Below are 22,470 nucleotides of genomic sequence, written 5' to 3' on the forward strand. Positions count from 1 at the left end.
CCATTGTGCACTTGCATTAAGAGCTACAACTTATCCAGAAAAGCAAAGACAGTTTTTAAACTAATAGTCCCCAATAAAAATGCTAGTCTTCTCTTGTCTAGATAGACCTCTAGATGGAAAAGGATAAAACCAGTAAGATCAAGCAGTAGTGTAAGTAAGAGGTGGGAACTAGATTCTTACAGGTAAAATGAAGCCACCACTTGACTTTTCATATAACCATAGAATAATTTCGGTTGAAAAAGTTATAATCTGTCTGGGGATATTTTGGTGCCATGTTGTTCTAGGGGATGCACTAAGCAATAAAAACTCATAGGTAGTGTTTCAGAACACTTAGTGTTGCTTCCAAATTAAGTGTTCTGAAATATAGAAAAATAAAGCTCACACTCCTGAGCACCCAGTCATGATACCACAGAAAATAGCAAATAATGCATTGCTGAATGTGGTAGTGGTGCTGCATGAGTTGCTTTTATATCTTCATAATCTACTCCTAGTAGAATTGCTTGCTGCTATTGTGCAATGAGGTCTACTTTGTAGGATCTCTTTTTTCTTTTTTAATGTTTTATGTTAATAAACCTAACAAAAAAGGCACAACTTTGATAGCAAAAATATTCAGATAAAGATTTTTTTATAAGTAATGGGGATAAGGATTTTAATTTTTTTTTCTTAAGTACATATTGCTCTTTAATTTTATTTATTTGCCTTTTTTTCAGTATAGGCCAAAGAGCCATGAAGAAATATTTTAGCATTATACCAATAAATGTGAGTGGGCAAAGTTAAAAAACCCCACCACTCTGTTATAAATTCATAAGCAGCAGACATGATATTTTGCCTTTAGCTTCTGAAGTACTTGTATACATGGTAAATGCAAGTTGAAATTATTAGTTGTGTGGAGTAAGTGTGTGCATTTGTTGTGTGAGAAAGGATGCCAGGTGTGAACAAGTGAGCCATCAAAGACCTGGTGTTGCCAACACTGCCTGTTAGCTGGAATGGCCGTAGCTCCCTCTTCTCAGACTGCTTCTGTGTGCACTGAGACCATCTGGTGTTTCACCCTCTAAATCTCTAACTTTTTGCTGTACATCCTGACTTCTACTGCCAGAGTCTCCCTTGTGCTCCTCTGTTGCCTCCCAAAGAGCAGGTTGTGCCTAGGCTGGTGTGACCACATGCCCTGTGCATGGTCATTAGAACTCCACAGCTGAGCAGATCTGCTGAGTCCCAGCTCTTACCTAGAAGTTACAATAGATCAGTGCTGAGCAGCAGAGCAAACATTTTCTGTCTCAGGTTCCTCCAGGGCATGCAAAACAAATTTCCTCCTCTTACAAAGACAGGCTCCTCCCTAGACAGTACATTAGGGATCACTGGCTGGCTGGTTTCCAGGCAGAGCAGCTGATCTGATGCTGTGGCCTTGGCTGTTGCCTTTGCAATGGTTGTGCACACACAGAGTGATCTACAGAGTTGTAGCAACCTTTTTTTCCAGATTGGCATTTTCTTCTCTGCATGTTGAACATAGCAAAACATAAGCACATATCATCTCCCTGTGAAGTTAAATCCAAGTTTAACCCAAGGTGGGTGTGGTTTTTTTGGGGGGGACTTAAAATCAAGTAGGCTGGTACTGATTAAAAAACCACAGAGGTTACAGATTTTAGAAAGAGAGGTGCAGGTTCTGCTGTTGTGTTGGGTTTCTCATTGTGGTTTATTTTTCACTCCAATAGTCGCTTGCCTTCTGCAGCATAGAAGACCTCAGAGCTTTTGGGAGAAGTGATGTTTAAAATGGGATATATTTGGCTGCTACTCTCCGTGCGATGACTGGGCTGGGCTAGGCTGATGTGGACAAGGAACTGGTGATTCAGCTGATGAGGTTCCCCTGAAGCTTTTCAGTAATGAGATTCTTGGCTAGGAGAAGACTGCAGTACAATGCAGTTACTCTTTCTTTTGGGAGCAAGTCCTTCAGGAGTTAAGGTCACCCTCCTTTTTCTCTCAAATGGTTAGTAATCTGGACTGTACCGAGAAGTATAGAGTGGTTTTGTCACCAGATGTGAATTTCTAAAATCCAAGTCTGTTTGGTATTGCTTAGCATACTTTCTGGAAGATTCTTCCAAACCTTTGGAAACCATGCACCCAATGTTGCAGCCTCATGGATGGAACAAGAAGCCTCACTGTGGGCAGACTTTGCATTTTCACCCATATATGTTTGTCACTGCTGAGTCTTGTCCTATCTCCTGAAACTCATGAGGCTGAGACAGAGCCGTGTAAGTCCAGGCAGTTAAACAAATGTAGAAAAGGGGAATAGCAAGCACAGCATTTTGTAAAAAAATTGAGTAGAAATGATTCACTTTCACATCTATATTTCAGCATCATGGCATTTGTTCAAGCTGAAAGCGGTATTGCTTTGGCTGTCATTTCACTTGCTTTTCTAATTGTGTTTTGCTGCTGCCTCTACAGATTATTAATAAACCATAAATGATTCTCCTAATAATTCTCCTAATGGTTGTTATTTTCTTTTTCATTTTGATTCATGTTTTCTTATTTCAAAGGTAGTTATATTTGTTAGTTTACCAAATGGAAGAACAAAAGATATTGTCTGTGAATGTCAAAACAGTGTGTTAATCACCATTAAAACAAAAGTACAAGTGTCCACAGTTTCTGTGCAGCTTTGTGTATGAAAATTTCTTTGCTTATTAGGGCATCATCGATTGTCAGCATCCTCTCTCAGCAGTTCTTAATTAATGAAATTTATCCAGCAATGTCTTCTTTTTATTGGAAAATCCATGATTCATCTGCAGAGGTTTCATTATCTTACATGCATAAGGGCAACACAAGTGTTTGTTTTATCCCTTCGGTGGTGACTGTATGTCTAGTAGTGTAGTTTGTTCCCTGCCTGCATCTTTGTGTGCTGCCAACAGTTCTGCTATTGACTTGGGATGAAGGAGAGCTCTTAGTTCTACCAGCAGGTAATGCTTCAACATATCAATGCCTTTCGTTTTCCATTTATTTTCTGCAGATGGGTGGAGACACTTAAAAGTTATTGGAGGAGTCAAGTTCTCTAATGTTCCCCTTCTCTTTTGGCTTGAGAGTAACCTTATTTTTATCCTTGAAGCTTGAGTTATGAAGAAGGTTATTAAGTTGACTGAAGTTCTGCCACTGTTCTGCAATTTTTCCAGACAGGCCTTCAATTAGTTTCCACTTCTTGCCAATGCAAAAATTATTTTTGGGCCATGAGGAGGTAAATTGATTATAAAATTTATATCTGACTCTAGTTAACTGCTTTCTTAATACGTGGGGAGGAAGAAAAAATTGTCCTTTGCTGGTTTTGCAAAAAAACTAGTGGTTTTTGTGCTATTGCTAGGTATGTTCCACTGTGGAACACCCTGAAGGAAGTAGGGATGTGCAGTAAGCCCAGCCTTCTCCTAGGGATGATGATTGTACAGGATAGTTTTGATTTGGTCTCATTTTTACTCATCAAAACAACAATCATTGTCTCTTCTATTCCTTAATATAGATAGTCTGTTAAAGTAAATGGTATCACTCATGACATGTGCACTCAGCTTACAAGCCACTGCCATGTCTGATTGCAGATGTAGGCACAAAAATGAATTGTCCATTCTCCCAGTTGTTGTGTATCTTACCCCATCCGTTATTCTCCTTGCTCTTTAACTTTAGGTTGCATATGATTGTTAGAGAATCTCTATTTCCCTTTCTCTTTCCTGTGTAAAAATAATTTTCTTGGGGAGTTTTAAAATGGGAAACTTAGTACTTTAAAAAGAAATGGTTAGTCAGGCTTTTTCCCAGAAGATGTACGACATGTGAGAGACAGCCTGTCTAAGAACTGAGTTTGGTTATGGAGTGCTTTTTAAATTGGACAGCTGTAATTTCATCATCAAAGCTTGTATTTGCAATCTGCTACATTCACTTAGCACAGCTGCACTGCTGGCTTTTTGCTGTATATATCCATATTTACATATATATGTGTATACATATATAGATGTGTATATATGTGTGTGTACACCCACCCTGAAAATACACATACTAATTTAACAAAGCAAATAAATACACATATATAAATTGTTCTGAAGAGTTAGCATTTCTTGATTTTATATATATTTGGAGAAATTTTATTACAGAAAATGAAAGATGTAACAGTTCATATAAAAGCCAACAAAGCAGTGTTCAGTCTCAGTCTTTACTTCCCTTGGTAATTACTAATGATGTGGCTATTGTAGAACTTGGAGTTGTCTTTTGTGCATTCAGGCCTTCAGAGTATTCCCATTGTGCTTTCATTGTATAAGGCAATTATTTATAATAGTGTAATTCAGATCATGTTATGGAAAATTGTTTTGTTAGAGGAGAACATATTTGGCTTGGAATCTTGTGTAGTTACATGAAAGTTTGAACCTGCTATTATTTGTCACTGAGAAGTGAGATGCAGTGGAAATCTGAAAAGGGTCTACTTTTGCCTTTGTATCTGCTTGTTTTTCTTCGTTTTTTTTTTAAATAGCTCTTGCATGATGATGAGAAGATGTCTTATGTAAAATGTTGCTGTGCTGAAAAGAATGGTTCATGACATGATGATGCGTTTATGGTACAGGTACCTGGAGCTGGAAAGCAGCGGTCATCGAAATGAAATCAGGTTGCATTATCGTTCAGGCAGTCATCGCTCCCACACAGAAGTGTTCCCATACATTTTGGCAGATGATAAATGGCACAGACTTTCCTTAGCAATCAGTGCCTCTCACTTGATATTACATGTGGACTGCAATAAGTAAGTAAAGAGTGCTGTTTTATAAGAAGTTGTCACATTTGGAATATTTGAGCTCCGAGTAAATTAAATGATAACAACTTGGGATTGTATTTTCCCGTTCCTTTTTAGAATTTATGAAAGAGTTGTGGAGAAGCCTTTCATGGACCTACCTTTGGGTACAACCTTTTGGCTGGGACAGAGGAATACTGCACATGGTTATTTTAAGGTATGCATTCCCTGAAAGATAAAGAGTGAAATAAATTATTAAAGGGATTGAATCATCTTTCATATAATGAGAGGCTGAGAGATTTGGAATTGTTCAGCCTGGAGAAGAGAAGGCTCAGGAGGATCTTATCTGAACATCAGAAAACAATTCTACTGTGAGGATTGTCAAAGAAAGACAACTATGGGGACAGGCAGAAGCCGTTTGGACGCAGTCCTAGGCGATCTGCTGTAGCTGGTCCTGCTTGAGCAGGGAAGTTGGAGTAGATTATCTCAGGAGGTCATTGGTTTGTGCTCAATCAGTTTGCGCTTCTCTAATCATAACACAGCTCTTGGATTGCTTTGAAATTGCTCTTTGGCCTTTGCTATTGGAGAGCAGCCTACTGGCTACTAATTATATCTTAACTAAGCATGTAAAATCTGCCAGCAAGCATGGGATCTGTTCTTCTGGGTGAAATCATCCCTTTCCAGACATCATAGTTGAATTTCATGCTGAAATCTCCCTGAGTTTTTAACAACATGCAGCTTTGCAGATGTGTAACAGACATGTAGTTTCTCAGCATTTTGCAAGCTTTGTGGAAGGATCCCCATCAGAATTTGTTGTGGTCTAACCCCAGCTGGCACCACCTAGCCACTTGCTCACTTCCCTCCTGGTGGGATGAGGGAAGGAATTGGAAGGGTAAAAGCTAGAACATTTGTGGTTTGAGACAGAGTTTAATAGGTAAAGCAAAGCAAAACAAGGAATTCATTCACCACTTTGCATGGGCAAGCAGGTGTTCAGCCATCCCCAGGAAAGCAGGGCTCTGTAATGGATACTTGGGAAGGCAAATGCCACCACTCCAAATGTTCCCTACTTTCTTCTTGCCCCAGCTTTAAATGCTGTGCCTGATGCCCTATGACCCCCTCAGATATGACCCCTTCTTTGGTCAGCTGGGGCAGCTGTCCTGCCTGTGTCTCTCCCAACTCCTTGTGCATCCCCAGCCTCCTCACTGGTGGGGTGGTAGGAGAAGCAGAAAAGGCCTTGCTGCTGTGTAATTTCTGTAACATCCCAGTGTTATCAGCACTGTTTCCAGCACAAATCCAAAGCACAACCTCATGCCAGCTACTTTTCTGTGAAGAAAATTAACTCTACTCCAGCCAAAACCAGCACAAACTCATTAAGGGTTTGCATTAATGTATTTTTCTTGACTCTTGTTTCTTTAGTCTTCAAATCTATTTAAGAGTTATAGCTTGTAAAAAATTTGCATTTTATTTAAAAGAGTATTTCTAAGTAACTGAAACTGCAGCTGTTTTCAAATTACTTTTTAAAGGTCATTTGCAAGCTTTTCTGCAGTGACTAACTAAAAATAACAATGAATTCAAACCTACCAAACTCTTGCCACATAATTATATCTTGACATTTAATCTTATGTCTCTAAAAATTATTCAGTATGCCTGTACATCTATCTATTTTTATTTCTACTTATTCTTCTATCACTGAAATGAGTCTAGACACAAAACTGTTTATTCATAAGTATTTTTTTTAAATCAGGTAGTTTTTCTTTGTGGGTTTTAATGTTTTACATGGTGAATGAAAAAACATAATTTTGACAGGTAAAAAGAATGTATCCTTTTGTTTTCTCTCCACTATCACATAGGGCATAATGCAAGATGTGCAATTACTTGTCATGCCTCAAGGATTTATTTCTCAGTGCCCAGATCTTAATCGCAGTAAGTCTATTAATTCTTATATCATAAAATGAAAGGTGTGCTTTTTACCTTCTTTCTGTCCTACAAGCTTTCTTAAAACCTTGGATTTAAGTGTATTGTTTGTCAACTTTGGCATGATTGAACCTATTGTGAATTATTTTATTAACATGTGTTGTATTATTCCAGCATGCCCAACTTGTAATGACTTCCATGGACTTGTGCAGAAAATTATGGAACTGCAAGACATTTTAGCAAAAACATCAGCTAAGGTAATGTTTACTAGGACTCTATTCATAGAAGCAATTAGGATTGCCAGTCTTTATTTGCTGTATTTTTAGATTAGTCATGCTTGTATGGCTGTGTGCAGAACATCCCTGCATGGTATGTTTGCATCTTTATATATCTCTGCCAAATTTATACATACAGATTCTCAGTTCAGAGAGTTTTCTTGTGTTTTAATATTTTTATAGAATCATGAATTTTAATAGTAAAGACCATCCAAATCCCTGAGCAAGGAAAGGGCTCATAGATATCTAAACTCTACCTATAAGGCTAATAAATCAATAAACCTAGAATGAAATAGATAACTGTGTTTATTACAGCAAGACTTACCAAGACTTTTCAAGACCTGAGCTGCCAAAGGCACGTTCAGACAAAATATATGCAAGACAAGGAACTAAGAATCAGGAACTAAACCAGGACTTTCTTATTTCTTCCTGTAGAATACTACACCAAAGACATTCATGTCTGCTGGTGAAAGTAGAATACTGTGATTTTAAATGTCAGTTCTTTAGATATCTGCTGGAATGCTGTTACCTAGCTGCTTTGATACACTAATGTTAGAAATGCCTTGGCTGAAGAGCAGAAAAAGTTGCTAATGTCGGTTCTGAGCTTATTTGGCCCCTCTGTCTGCGAGTACTTGATGTGGAGCAAAATTCTTGATCAGTGTGCCAATACAAATATGAGAAATGAGGAGCTGTACCCATCTTGACCTGTTCATTTTTTTTTATGATGTCCCTGATGTCAGGGTGATAAGAAAGATGCAATGCATTGTGTCTCACTTCTCAATTTCCATCTCTGAATAGCTGATGCTTTAATCATGTTGTATTTAACAATACAACATGATTAAATTGTTTTATTATCTCTGATTGTGTTTTCCTAAATGTATTCTCTCATCTGTGTACTGGGCACAGTTTGAATTGTGTTTTTACTAATGTGGAGGCCACTTAAAAATTCAAAACATTTTTGTGAACTGTAAATACAGTTGTCTCAAGCTGAGCAGAGGATGAACAAGTTGGATCAGTGCTACTGTGAGAGAACCTGCACAATGAAAGGCACAACCTACAGAGAGTTTGAATCCTGGACGGATGGCTGTAAGAACTGCACTTGCATGGTATGGCTATGGTTTGAGTGGAGAGTCAGGAACTCCAGTGTTTCCTCTGAATAGGTTTATTGAGAACTTCCAGATGTATGCTAGGTACTAACAACAAAGAAGTTAAAAATCTGTTCCAAATCTAAGGAATAGTATTAATAAATATGTTTTCCTCTATTTTCTGCACTTACTAGCATGTGTAGCTCCTCTATTTCATGTCACCATATGCAGGTGCTAGGGAATATACTTAGATTTCATGTTGTTCCCTTGCACTGAGTTGCAAATAGGTTTCTCTGGAATTTTAATTCCTTGTTTTTTGTCTCTAAAAACACAGCCTTTTTCTTAGCAAATAATTTAATAGATCCCTTGTGCCTGATTTCCTTTGGTTGCCTTTGGTTACATCTCAATAAGTAATAAAAAATAAAATGTCAGGGTCATATGCAAGCTTTGTTATATTACCAATGAAAAAGATTTGGTGGATGGAAGATTCCCAAAGGTATCACAACTCCATACGTGATTGCAAGTATCCTTCCAGGTACTAAGCTAGGGTGTCTGTATTGCTGTCCATTCATATAAAACTCTTTCATTCCATTTGAACTCATTAAATCCTTAATCCAAAGGCCATTAGAAGCCAATGAAAAGGTTGTCGTTGTCTGTACTGCACCTTAGATTGATTTGCTGCTATTTATAATTGGCTAAATGGGTCTCTTTAAGCTTAATATTTTTTTTACCTTTATATTTCTGGATGGATATTAATTTTGCTTTTAGTATTTTATGGCATCAAATCTGATAAATGTTTAAAATTCGTTGAATTTAGCATTAAATTCATTGCATATTTTTGTCTTGGATTTTTCTCACAGCTGTAATATTGCCACCATTTAGACATATATTCTCTCTAACATAAAATCAGAAGGCAGAGTATTGTTCTGTGCAGTTGTCATTTCACAGTAATCTGTCAGTTTTTTTCCTGATTGGCAGAATGTTTTGCCTCCAAATAGGTTTGCCTCTAAAAAAAATTTAATCATTATCATCTCAAAGAGCACATCATTCATGTTAAAAGATTGTATGTGTGGCATTCTAAAGGTATGGTTTCTGTTCTTGCAGTTATTAAAAGACCCATGTTAAACTATCTTTTTTTGGACATTGTTAGAAAGTTCATTGTATTTAAAAATAGATTTTCAAGTTCCTGTGTTTGAGAACATCTCTGCTACTGCTAAATAAAACCTGCAGTTAAGCACCTTTTGTTCTCCTAGAATGGCACTGTGCAGTGCGAGGCTCTGGTTTGCCCCCTCGCTGACTGTCCTCTGAACTCTGCCCTGGCCTATGTGGATGGCAAGTGCTGCAAGGAATGTCAGTGTAAGTTTCACTGTTGTGCCTCTTGCTAATGAATGCTTTGAAATCTGAAATAACGTGAACCTTTCTGTAAATATGTCAGTGAAAGAACTGGTCATTAAATAGCTGGGTTGAGGAGTCAGGGAACTTGGATTTCTCTGAAGTGTTCTGGTGAACTGATAACCAGAAGGTTTCAATATTTAAGGTGGGATATTTTGTTTCAGTTTAGTTATTTTGTTTTTATTTAGCACACACGTTTATTTTCAAAATTTAAAAAGATGAAAAAATTTGCTTACAAAGCTTTCTGCAGACTTCCATTATCTATGTTTTAGACCAAACTGCTACAAATTCAGGAACAATTGCTGGTGTTTGACCAGGGTCTCCAACACCTTTATCACAAGAAGAGTGTACTACCAACCTTACGTTATTGAGCTTAGAAATGGAGGTTCAGATTCATGATTCTTCTTCCTCAGTTAAGAGAAAAGAAGAAACCAGCAAAACCCAGACACCTAGAAGTGTTATTTCACAAAAGGTTGTAAAATAATTAAAGGAAAAATGGAAAAATGTGATGTATTTTGTCTTTTCCGATTGGATACATGATTAACTTTAGGTTTTATGGTATTCTGCTTTTGTTGCAAGTAGGGCCAGAGAAGGGGAATTTCAGGTTAACCTCTATCTAGATGGACTATAAATAGTATTTCAGATTGATTATGTATGTGTATTCCATATGTGATGGCTAGTTATTTCAGACTATGGTGGAATCCATTCTTAAAATTGAGCATGAGATGCACACACTTCTTTATTCTGTAAATGTTGAGATTTTGCTGTGTGGTTTCATCACTGTTCTACTGCTGTATAAAACTTCCTACAGAGTGTAGAGAAATACATAACTGGTTAAAATGACATGTTTTAAGATAAAACTCAGGAAGACGTTTTGTACTCCATTGATCTAGCTCCCACAGGAGTTTATTAATATTTAATTGTGTTAGAAGTTACACAAACCATCCCTTTTTATGAACCCTTATTAACTTACTCAAGTAGATTAATTCTAATTAAGAGGGAATAAGAATTCAGATACTTTTTTAACCAGCTACAGAGAATTTCCATGCATATTAGATAACTCAGGGTAATTGGTAATTCAGGAATGTGATATGTGTGGCATTCAAGGCTCTTGTTGAGGCTGTTTGAATTTCTGACCATGTTGGTAGAATTTGAAAACTTGATCCTCTGAAGTATGTTTTTGTAATGTACTGCCTGTAAATTGAGTTGGGAATTCTCTATCCAGGTGTTAATGGGGAAGCACTCACATCATATGACTTCTTCCAAAATTGTTTTTATTGGAAGTTTTGACAAAAGTCAAGAAATGTGAATGAGCATATGGACACTGACCTTGTCACAGAGCATTGGTACTACTTTGAATTAAGATGCAGTTCTGGTACAGCACACTGATGTTTACTCTGCAATTTCCTGTTTGATATTCTTAATATTATCAAAGCGTCTTAGCTTTGAGTGTTGCTAATTTGATGCCAGTACATAATTCAATTTATAGCTAACATGAACACACACCACTTTCTTGACAAACTACCAGAAAAATAATTAGATCAAAACACATAAAAAAATTGCTTTTGAAATTTTTTCCTAATTTTGTCTAGGTTATTTAAAGTGACGTTTGAAAAAAAATCACACCATTTTTACAGTGGCTGAATTCCAGGAACCAAAGGACAGAGAATGTAAATTGGAGTCTCATTGACAGGGTAGTTAAATTCCAGTGAAAGAGTGGAAATTAGAGGCAATGGAAGCTGCAAGACTGTCACTTATTCTCCAGGCCAATTTGGTGGAAATGCTAAGTTGTCTCTGAGTTCATATACATAGGCCAGCTGTATTCTGTCTTGTTGTCTTTGGGTCAGGGTCTGAGCTGATTGAGGTCAGTGTGCTTGTTGAACTTGGTTCTTGCTGGAGGGGTTCAAAGCTGAGTTGCTCCATTTGGACAGGTTCCGAGAATAACTTTATTGTTTTCAGTGCTCAGAACAACAGCAAGAGATGTAGCTTCTGACTGGATAATATAGAGTGAACACAGATGGCTTATAATTGGAAAAACAGCTTAGGGGGTTACCCCCAGTTAGGGAGTGTTGCTCATGGAGCCACATCCTTGGTTTCGGATAAGCAGTCGTAAGTGCTGAGAAAAAATGGTGCCTGATAGACTGTTCTTTAGCTGGATTTAGTAATTGTTTCAGGACAGAACATGTATGGATATTGATGCTTCGTTCCTGGTATTTGTTATCTCATACCAGATGATGGGCTGTTTCTGCCAGGCTCTTGTTTGAGAAGTGCCCAGGCAGTGACAGCTGCTGGAACCTTTGGCTGTGTCTCACTCCCCCAGGGCTGAGTGCTTCCCTCCACACCTCTTCCTTTCTTCTGCTGGTGTTAAAACAAAGCCACCAAAAATCAAAAGAGTGATGTTGGATTTAATGACAGCTGGCAGAGGAGAGTTAAGAGTACAGCACTTCTGGCTCTTTCAGTGACCAGCAAGCAGGCTTTCTGGGATTTTTGGTGGGGTTTTTTTTGTTGTTGTTGTTGTTTTTTTTGTTTGTTTTTGGTTTTTTTTTTGTTTTTTTTTTTTTGTTAGGGTTTTTTGGTTGGTTTTATTTTCCCCCTCAGTGACAGAGGATGGAGTCCTTCTGCATGGCTTTAGGCATGTAGAATTTGGGAATACAATCTGAAGTGGCTGCACTTACACTAGTAAATGAAATAGGGCAGGCACAGTCCTGTGGCACTTGCGGCTCACATGGTTGAAGTCTCTTCCCCTTTCCCACCCCCAGCAGGTTATCTGCATCCAGATGGTTGGCTGGGAATGGCCTCTGATCAAGGCTGTGTCCCCAGCTTGTGCCTGGCACTGCTTCAGAGCATCTTGGCTGGTACAGTGTGCCATGATGTGTGCTAGCACTCAGACTGCAGGGAGGGTTACATGCTGTAACCAAGCATTTTCAAGCCTGCTGTCATTTGCTGTTTCATTTACCTGATGTGTTTCACGTACTAGTTGTGGACATCACCAGTTTGGCTCTCTTTATAATGAGCTGCAGGGACTGGCAGCTCCAGAAGGCACTTGGTGCTGGGAGGGGCTGGAAGGGATGGGAGTAGTTGCCTTCTGGAAGTGGACATCTTCCTGGGCTTGTATACAGGTGCTTAGATCAGATACTGAACTTTTAGACAGCTGAAGTTGTGAAGCTAATCTTACATCAGTTACTGTGATGCATATCAGGTGTGTAAGAGGAATGGAAAGTGCTGGATTTTTAAGCTTGATTCTGGCATTAAACTGTTATGCTAAGAGACTTTTTCCCACGCTGCCAAATCCTAGGAATTAAATTTCAGCCCAGTCCAGCATTTACATTTTGGACAGTAAAGCTTTGTTTCATCTTGTTCAATGACATTTTCAACATTTCAGAAATTTCAGCACAATTGTCTATTCATGTTTTTCTTAAATGTTTAGTTCAGGGAAGAACACTTAGTAAGGAAAGGTTTAGATATTTTTTTAAAAACCAATATTACTTTGACTTTAGTTCTTTTTGTAAGCCAATGGAAAAAAGCCACAAAGCAAACAAAAAACCAAATCCTGACCTTCTCTCTTAACTCCATACCTTTGTTTCAGGCCATTCAGACAACTTGTACTGTTTTGTCTTGTGTGAAGGTCGATGCTGGTAGCATGGGGAATGGCAATGAATGCAAATTATCACTGTGTTTTCTATTAGCTGTAATGGGCTCGAAGAAGCAGCAATCTTCCAGGGCAGATGAATGGGCCAGTGTGTTGGATGTATGTTTCAGCTGTAGACAATGTAAAACTCAGTCCAGCTGCCATAGCATACATCTTAGTTCAATGGGAGCTTCCTGTGGAGAATTCTTTGGAGCTGGAGGGAAGAGACTACTTTTTCTATACTCAATGCAACTTTAAAGAATTCTGAGAAGGTATGTGCAAAAGATCATTAATTTTTTTTGTCCTCTGTGGAGACAAATGCTTTGTGTGGTGATAGGCACCAGTACAAATTGAGGAGAGATTAAGCTTCCCTACTGACCCTATAAATATTGCTTTAGACCACAGGCTTGGCTTAAGAAGTACAAGGACAAGTTCATTTATTTTAAGTGAATTGTGGAAGGACTGCCAATGTCTTAGCAGCTGAGAGAATTGGTGCTTGGTCAGCAGATCCTATTATGGTAATGTTTTCATTAGTCAGTGTATTAACACCAAGGCATCACCTCCAAAAGCTATATGCATTCTTTTTAAAATGGAACCAATGTATTTTAAACAATCTAGGTGATTTTAGTTATTATAAGACCAGAAGTGATATTTGTGCCAGTATCTGGTGCAGTAATAATTCCCATCACCAAAGACTGATTTCCATGAAGCAATTTCTCTCTTCTCATCACTCTCTTCCTCCCAGTGACACTGCAGATACTTATTGACTTAACAGCAAACTATTTAAATCCATCCCAACAGACTCCAGTAGAGGTTAAAATCTGAGCCATTATGCTCAAATCTGCAGGCTGTGATTTTTCCTTATACCTGTTTGTTTTTGGTTTTTTTTTCTGAGACAGGATATTTGATGGGTTTCTGGTGCATTGTATGTAGCCAAATTGTCAGTCTAACACAAGTATTTTAAGCAACTTTGAGAAACATCAGGGTTGTATTGGATCAGGTCACGGTTCTTGTGCTAGCAGGTATGGGGAGAGAGTGTGTATAGGGGTTCTATAACTTGGATTTTTAGCAAAATAATTAAAACAAATATAATTTTGTAGCTCTTAGATAACATGCACGGGTTTCTGATGCAGTGATCTGTCTTGCTATCTTGCAGAAACTTTTAATTTTATTATTAAAATTAAAGGGATTTCCCCTCTTGCTCTTCATAATTTACCCATTTTCCCCCCCAAACTCTTCTGCAAACTCCAGCACTTGTTGCCTACTGACACAGAGAGAAGGAGCTGTGAAAGCCCATCTGCTTCTTCTTTGCAGCAGCAATTGAGCATCAGCAAGAGTGCAAAATTTTTATCTGGAAACATAAGGAATATGGGTTAAACTTACTGTGAAATTCATAATTAATCCAGGTAGTTGGAAGCATTGTGGACTTAAGTCTGTGCTGTTTACCAAGTTCCATATTTTTACTAAATTGCCACTTTCCCCCCTGCGCTTTCATCCTCTAGCCTTAGGTGACTTCCATCAGTAGCCAAGTGGGGTGCCAGCCCCTGCCTTGTTCAGCCAAGTGCTAGAGAAGTTTCTGCATTCAGTGTGGCACAGAGGAGAGGCTGCAGCTTGGAGAAATGATTAGTCACTGACTGAAGAGGTCATCTTATCCTTGAAGTAAATCAGAAGAAGGGAAATGGAAGAGCATCTCCAGCAGGCTGGATGGAACATGGCAAGAGTCTGAGGGCTGTGAGCAGCCAGCAGGCTCGGGGTGGCAGAGCACACATCAGTACTGCAGGAAGAAAAGGCAGTTTTTAGCAGTAAAACAATGATTTCTCATTTATCATAGTTCTTTAAAAAATGCACACTTTAGAATATAAAGGGGAAGCAACATTCTGGTTAATAAAAACAAATAGTTGCTTTTTGATTTTAAATACTTACGTGTGGCTTTTTAAAGAACGTAAGTGCATACAGAGCATAAATTCTGTTCTTCTGAGGTTTCTTTTTAATATGAAAATTCAGATAAATTAGCCTACTTCAGAATAGCATTAAAAGATATCTTGACTATAGCCAGCATTGGATTGTTTTGTAGAGCTGTGATATTTACTATAACCTCCCATAGTCAGCATGCAGAACTTCTGAATGTTATTTAGCAGAATAGTGCCCATTCAGCCTCTACTATCTGGATTTTCTGTGCTGAAATGATTCACATCAACCTTATTTTTCCGGCTTTTGAATTACATATAATGATAGTACCACACTGGAATGACAAATAAAAAGCATTTTTATTGTACTTGTACTGTATTGTACCACTTGTACTACTGAGATGAATTACACTGTACTTTACCAACTGTTTAAACCATTTTATTACTTTTTGTGACTTCAAAAGAATGTCAGTATCCATATTCATTTAGAAATAGGACAAAACATTTTTTTTCTAATTAAATACTTCTGGAAGAAGAAAAAAACATGTCATTGAACTCAGGTAGCTTGATAAGATCAGTGGAGATGTTTTAGATTTACAGAGCTGGAATAGAAAAGCATGCTGGCTGCACCTGTCATGTGTGAATCCAGCATGGCTCCTGCAGTGTCAGTCTCACCAGAGGGCAGAGGTTGGAAGGGAGCTCTGGAGGCCTCCTGGTCCCACCCTCATGCTCAAGCAGGGCTGTGTGGAGCAGGCTGCCCAGGGCTGTGGCCACACAGCTTTTGAATATCTACACAGATGGAGAATCCACAACCTCCCGGGCAACCTGTGCCAGTGCTCAGTCACCCTCACAGTAACAAAATATTTTCTTCACTCCAAATGGATTTTTTTGTGTTCTGGTCTGTGCCCCTTGCCTCCTGTCCTGTTGCTGGGCACCACTGAGAGCAGCCTGTCTTTCTCTTCAGTCCTTTCCACCAGGAGTTCACACACTTTGGGAAGATCTCCTCAGAGACTTCACTTCTCTGGGATCTGTGACATCTCAGGAAGTTGAGACACTCTAAGAACGTCTTGGGGCCTTTCCTGTGCTGAGCTCAAAACCAGCTGAAGACAGTGGAATGAATCCCCTTGGCTTTGGTGGGCAGGGCCAGTCTAACCCATGACCCTAGGTGCTCAGTCTCTGCTGTACTTTCCATTGTAAAGCTATAGAAATTTTCAAACTACTCTTACACCACAGCAATATTTGGTTTATCTCTGTTAAATAGCCAATGACAGAATTGTTAGGGGATTTTTGCTGCTGAGCATGTGGTCTCAGGTGACCTTTGTTTTTTGCAAGCTGGGCAGTATTCCCCATCAGAAGGAAAACAGGGAGTCTTTTGACTTGCAATTCCAATTCCCCTCTGAGCAGGAAGCCCATTCCTTGTATGTCTTTTGTTCTTTATAAATTAAAATATAGCTTACAGTATACTGAAATACATCTTACAGTACTTTGGGCTTCTCAAAATATTTTGCTCCTATTTTGTTTACTTTCCTACTTCCCTATGTCCTTTGAATTTTGTTTTTCCTTGTTAGCAAAGGAGGACTGGGGGGAGTCAGTGCCTGTGCCTGTGCCTGTCTTAGACTTTATTTGCCTTGAAGTGTGGCTTCCTCCTAGGTGAGTGGCCTTCTAGCTACTCTGGACCACATGCATTATGGAGCTCCACCAGAAGACCCTAGATCTGGAGGCAGTGTATCAGTCTATGAGGAGAACTCCAGTTAATGGTAAAATCATCTAGTTTTAGTCTTACTGTGTGCCTGAGGAGTGAATACTAAAATAAAGTATGCTTAAGTAAATCCTTATTCATTAAAATACATTACACTGGATATGTAGCAATCTGCACTAAAGAAGAAATTGGAAACATAATATTGGTAACTTTATTGGTAGAGAATTAAAATATTTCTTTTACATGGAGAATTTTGCTGTAGGCCATGCTATGCTTTCCTTATAACCTATTTTGTTGAGGTTGTGTGGGAAAAGAGCTAATATTTTCCATTCCTTTTTCATTATATTCTTACCAGGGAGTTCATAAAATATAAAATACCTGCAGCATATTATTATTTTAGTTTATTTCCAGTGCAAATAAAACATTAACATATGCTAGATATATTTGCTTCCAGACAGCTGGGAGTGGACAGATTGGCAGTGTTCCAGCATCTAATAAGTTGGTACCCTAACTTTAGTAATGCTGATTTCACCAGAATTTTCTTAGATAGCTATGAAATAATAATTTAAAAAAAAGTTCTATTTATACTTACAAAAATAATCTAGAATATGTAGGCAGTCATATGTCTGTGTGTTGATTTCAGTATGTTCTCAGCAGTGATGTGCTTATGTCACTATATGTGCATCATTGATCTATGAGGTTCTTTTTGTTTGATTTGTTTTTTGGGGGGGTTGTAGTGGTTTTTTTTGGTTTTTTTTTTTTTTTTTCTTTATTTCAGGGTTTTTGTGTGGGGAGTTGTTGGGGATGTTTTTTTTGTCCCATAACCAGAAGCACATTGCCAAATCAGCAGCTTGTAGCTGATGTTCTAATTTTTGCCTGGACCTTTTCTTCTGTAGATCTTGGAAATACCTATAATATCAGTAGCAAATATCTTCAATGGGTATGTACTGTGGAAAAAAAAAGAGAAAAGCCTTAGCTGAAAACCCCAGAACTAAAGGCTTTGGACAAGGTCACAGAAGCGTGAGAAGTTGGAGGCAGCGAGTACTGATGGAGTAAAGGCTTTACAAAACCCAGCCAACCAACAAAATGGGATTCTTGGCTTGCACAATTTTGCAAAGATCAGTCTGCACTTGATGTGCTCTTGTTCAGAACAGGATTGCCACATTGACAAGGGTTGTTTGGATGGAATGCTGGCTTAAGGGAGACACCGGTAGGAGATACGAGAGTGTACAAGAAGGCTTACATAAAATTTTTTGATAGTGCCTATGTCTGAGAAATGAAAAAATGGAAGGTTGTCAAGGCTGAAACTCAATAAATAAATTATTGGAAGAAAACTCACCACAAAACTGTCAATAATGTGATCTTATTTCCCGTGGAAGGGATGGTAAAATATGAATGAAGTTGATTCAGTGAGATTAATATAAAATGATGTACACTGTTACCCTTTATTTGTCTTTTTGTGAAGATAATGATTTAAACCCATGGCTTTCAGTCTTTTGGACTGCAGAAGTTTGACATTTTTTCAGTGGAAACATGTACTGAATTAAACTATCTACTGCTTGGTATACTTCTCTTAACTACTGCTTGCAGATATCTGAAGTGTGATGTATAGACCTCCAGGCTGTTATTGATCACTGTTTCTGCATCTGTCAGCTCATAAAATATATTCAGCTTCAAATAATGGTCGCTTAGTCCCATGTGAGACACAACTTTAAAATGAAAATCTTGTCTGATATGATGTAGCAGACCTTTATCCTGCTTTCCTCATCTGTTGCCTTCAAAAAGGTCATTGCAATCCTCTTTCTTTGAAGAGTTTCTGCAGTTTGCTTTTGTCACTGTACCAGTCACAGGACTCTGTGGTGTTTCTGTAACTCTGTTCTGCCAATATAGAGAATTTTTACTAAGTTTTGCCTTTTTGGGGGTTTTGATTTCTTACCAGTTTCTATTAGGAAGAAAGCCCTCTTCATTTGTTTTGGAGGGTGGCTGATCATCTTAAGACTTTCTCTACAGGGTAGCTGACTAGTTTATTTTCACCTTCTACTTGTTGAAATTATTCATGTAAGATTCTGATTGTAAGTGAAAATTCTGGTATTCCCCTTCTTGCTTTAAATTATTTTCAAGTATAATTTTGACTGTTTTCCGGATTTCATTTTAATTTGTGACATTTTGTCAAAATCCCTTAACATTATTCTACATTATTCTACAATTTTTTTCTTTTCCTAATAGATGAAGAAATTTGATGGTATTATTAGGTTTCCTTTTTTTTTTTCTGTTGTCCAACAAATTTTCCTTTTGTTTCTGATGTCTATGTATGTACTACATACATAGTAGTATTAGAATTACAGTGGCATTATTGTTTGATGTAATACATTGGTTCAGAAAACACCTGGTTTCAGCTGTAAGATTTCCCCCCCATCCTGAAATCAAAGCAAGTAAATATGCTTGACTCATCTGGAAAATAGGCACATAACCTGTTTTGTCTAGTAAGCAAGCACGTCAGGTACTTTGAAGGTAGGGAAGATGAACAGGCACGCTTCTCTCTATGTTGTTGTTATTTTGACAATGACATCTAAATTCAGGTATTATTTCCTTAAGATGTCTCACTAAGTTATATTCATATTGACTAAAGTGCAGTGTTTCTCTCTAGGCTAATTTTACAGGCTTGTAAAGGGGGATTTAGTTTTGTAGATGTTTTCATCATGCTTTATCTAGAAACCTTGTAGATCCTCAAGGCATGTAAACAAAAAATCAAATCTGAGTATAGCACAGAAGAGATAACAATCTTGGGTATGGTTGTTGTGAATTTCTCAGACAGACTTCTTAATAATAGTAGTGTGTGGCTTTGAGATGCTTAAATGTTGTCCATTGCCTTCTGTAACTCTTTATGAACAGAGTTGGTGAGCCCCTAACCACACGTTTTTCATTTTATTAACTTTGCAGTATTCTGTTGGTGAGTTGCTGTGAAGAAACGTGGGAATAAATGAATACATTCTCAAAGTAGAAAGTTAAAATAGACATATAAATTAATAAATCACATCCTTGGGGAATCACTGGTTCTTGCAGTGCTAGTCACTTCTTAAACCCACTCTTTTGAGAGCACAGGAGCAGGCAATTCCAACATTCTGGAAGTCAAGCAGATAAGACAGAAGGTCAGCTTGACTGAAAAGGGATCTTTTGGATAGAGCTAAGGCCAAAAAGGAAGGTATATGCCCAGTGGAAGCAAGGTCAGGGGACATGGGAGGAATACAGAGATGCTGCTTGCCACTGTAGGGAGAAAAGTGCTGCAGCCAAAGCTCAGCTGGAGTTGAATACAGTTCCATATAGATAAACAGACTGAACTGCACAGTGTGTGAATTCTGCCTGATGTCTAGAAAGGTCCTCCTAAGGACAATAGGAGTATTTACAGATACGATTTTTTAAAAATTATCAGGGACTATAAAGCTTTCTTTCATTCATGTTCCCAAAGAAAAAAAAGGAGTGGTTACATTAACAGCTGCTACTGCAACTCCAGCTTAGTTTTTCTGTGTTGTATCGGAGTATCGACAGATACATTTGGGAGAAATTAGCTGTGACATAGCAGAATCTGTGAACATCTGCTCCAGCTACTTTTAAATTTTTAATTATTTCAAATCCTGAACTGACTTCAGACATGAAGTATTGTATTGTTTTGGAATGCACAATGGATAATAGTCACTTCTAGGAACCTTGGGAAACAGCATGTTAGATGTACATAGGTTTCTTTTAAAAACTGTCTTTTGAAAATTTCTAAAACTATTGTTAATACCTGATTTTTTAGTGTTAGATTTTGGTTAAATATTATTAGATAATGAAGGTTGGGATTGAGTATATAAAAAATTAAGAAAGCCAGTTTGCGTAACCAATTTTAATCAAGATTTCCAAAAATGTGTTTACGCTGCTGTCTGTGTTAAAAACCTTTTGCTAACCTAATACTAAGGACTTAGCTTAAGAATGTTAAATGCAGTTATCTGGAGTGTTTGCGATTATGCCACCTAATCCTGTCATTCTGGCTGAAGGGAGGGATGGAAGGATTGGCAGATCCCTTATGTGGGAACAGAAGTGGATGGAAGAAGAGTTGGGAGCATGAAACCCTGTCAGTTGCTGTACAGAGCTAGATGCAGGTGCTTTGAAAGAAGTGAGATCTAACAACAGCAGTGGATGTGGTGCTCTACTCCTGGGAATGTCTGAGCACATTAGACTGGCCTGCACCAAGAAGGCAAACGTGAGTATTGCTGTAACAGCCAACTTAACCGGGGGCTGCTGTTCCTAGGAGAAGTGAAAGAACTTGGATCTGAGAGGAAAATAAATACGGTGAGATGGATGCCAGGTCACAGGATGCTGTGCCTTCACTAGGGAGGTGTGTGCAGCAAAGTGATAGTGCAGAATTTCTAGCAAAACATCTGTGGAAACTGTTCTGGACCAAGGATATTCTGGTTGAGAATAAAAGCATCTGTAGGGTCCCTGATAGTTGTTTAAATACTAGTGTAGTCTGTGAGTACTTAAATAATATGGCAAGTTTTAGTCAAAATCCTCCATGACTGTTGAAGGTTGCTGTAAATTTTTGGAGCAGAAGCTGTGTGGAACCTTTGACTTGGGAGCGTGGAAACATCACTTCCAAGTTTTTTTCACCCTAATAAATGCCAGCTTTACTATATGGTGCTGGAGCTTGTAGTTTTGTAGCTTGCATAGGATCTTTTTAATACTGTCAAATGAAACTCTCAAATTCTGAGAAAATGCTGCTCTTCAGAGGCACTTGCCTTTTGCTGAGTATGTTCACGTGATTTGTGTCCACAAAGCTGCAGAAAGCCACCATCTCAGTTGCCATGTGCAAAAGTATGTCTTTTAAAATTATGCATAATTGGTGCACTCTTTTTCTTAGTGGCAAATCTGGGCAAAATATCCTAATGGATGAAATACATTGTTTTATTTTCCCTCTGCCACCTCTTGGAAGTATCTGGGGCACAGTTACACCTTGTAAGCACAGCTGCAGGAGTAGTTGCATGTCTTCCCACCCATGTCATGTCTATGGATGGTTTTAACTTATGGCAATGGAGAACACTAGCCTCTTTTTATGTAATAAATTAATGCTGGTTGGTGATATCTGTTTAGCTCTCATAGATTTCAAAATACTGACTGAAAAGTGTGCAAGTCTTTAGCAGTTTTTCATTAATTTCATAAACTCTCAATACTCAATCTGAATCAGTTAATTCAATTTCATCTTGCATGTGAATACCTGTGACTTGAGGCATTTCTGATGGGTGTATGGGTGAATTTAACCATGTCTTGAAGCATAAGGTGCTCTAGGGACATGTGTAGTTTTCTAAACTCTGCTATTTTTCTCTTAACAAAGTTTTCAGAAAAGTATCTTTTACAACTAGCCCAGCAGTCCAGCTGAGAAAAGGTGGAACAAAGTCCAAATTTCCCTGTCAGCATTTGATAAAATATCTATTAGCACCTTCAATAAATATAGCTATGTCACTGGTGTTGTGGATAGCTGACATAAGGAATTGATCAGATAATGTCAAATCCCATCTTTATGGGGATTAAGCAAGCCTGTATTGGAATATTTGCCTTGGAGTTCTTTTTGTCTGTCAGAGTCTTATGCTATTTATAAACCTTTAAGATAATTGTAATACAGTTGTCTTTTAATTAATATTAACCTCAATTACTTTTCTTCTCTTGACACCCTCTGAGACTTTTGTCTAAGGTGTTTGATTTTATAGTTTGACATTTTGCTGTGAAAGTTGTTTGGGTATTGGATTGACAACAATAGTGAATATAGTGAATTTGTCATAAAATGGGTGGGCA

General features: G+C 38.1%; 1 protein-coding gene across 1 annotated transcript in view; it reads left to right on the forward strand.

Moving 5' to 3' along the window:
• Positions 1-22,470, forward strand: part of NELL2 (neural EGFL like 2) — a 117,225-nt gene that overhangs the window by 8,751 nt on the left and 86,004 nt on the right. Inside the window, exons 3-8 of the mRNA XM_005419305.1 lie at positions 4,583-4,756; positions 4,865-4,961; positions 6,595-6,667; positions 6,833-6,915; positions 7,911-8,039; positions 9,272-9,374. Coding sequence (XP_005419362.1) covers positions 4,583-4,756; positions 4,865-4,961; positions 6,595-6,667; positions 6,833-6,915; positions 7,911-8,039; positions 9,272-9,374 — 659 coding nt within the window. The remainder of the gene's footprint in view (positions 1-4,582; positions 4,757-4,864; positions 4,962-6,594; positions 6,668-6,832; positions 6,916-7,910; positions 8,040-9,271; positions 9,375-22,470) is intronic.

This window comes from Geospiza fortis, unplaced genomic scaffold (genome assembly GCF_000277835.1).
Source record: "Geospiza fortis unplaced genomic scaffold, GeoFor_1.0 scaffold166, whole genome shotgun sequence".
Taxonomy (NCBI): domain Eukaryota; kingdom Metazoa; phylum Chordata; class Aves; order Passeriformes; family Thraupidae; genus Geospiza; species Geospiza fortis.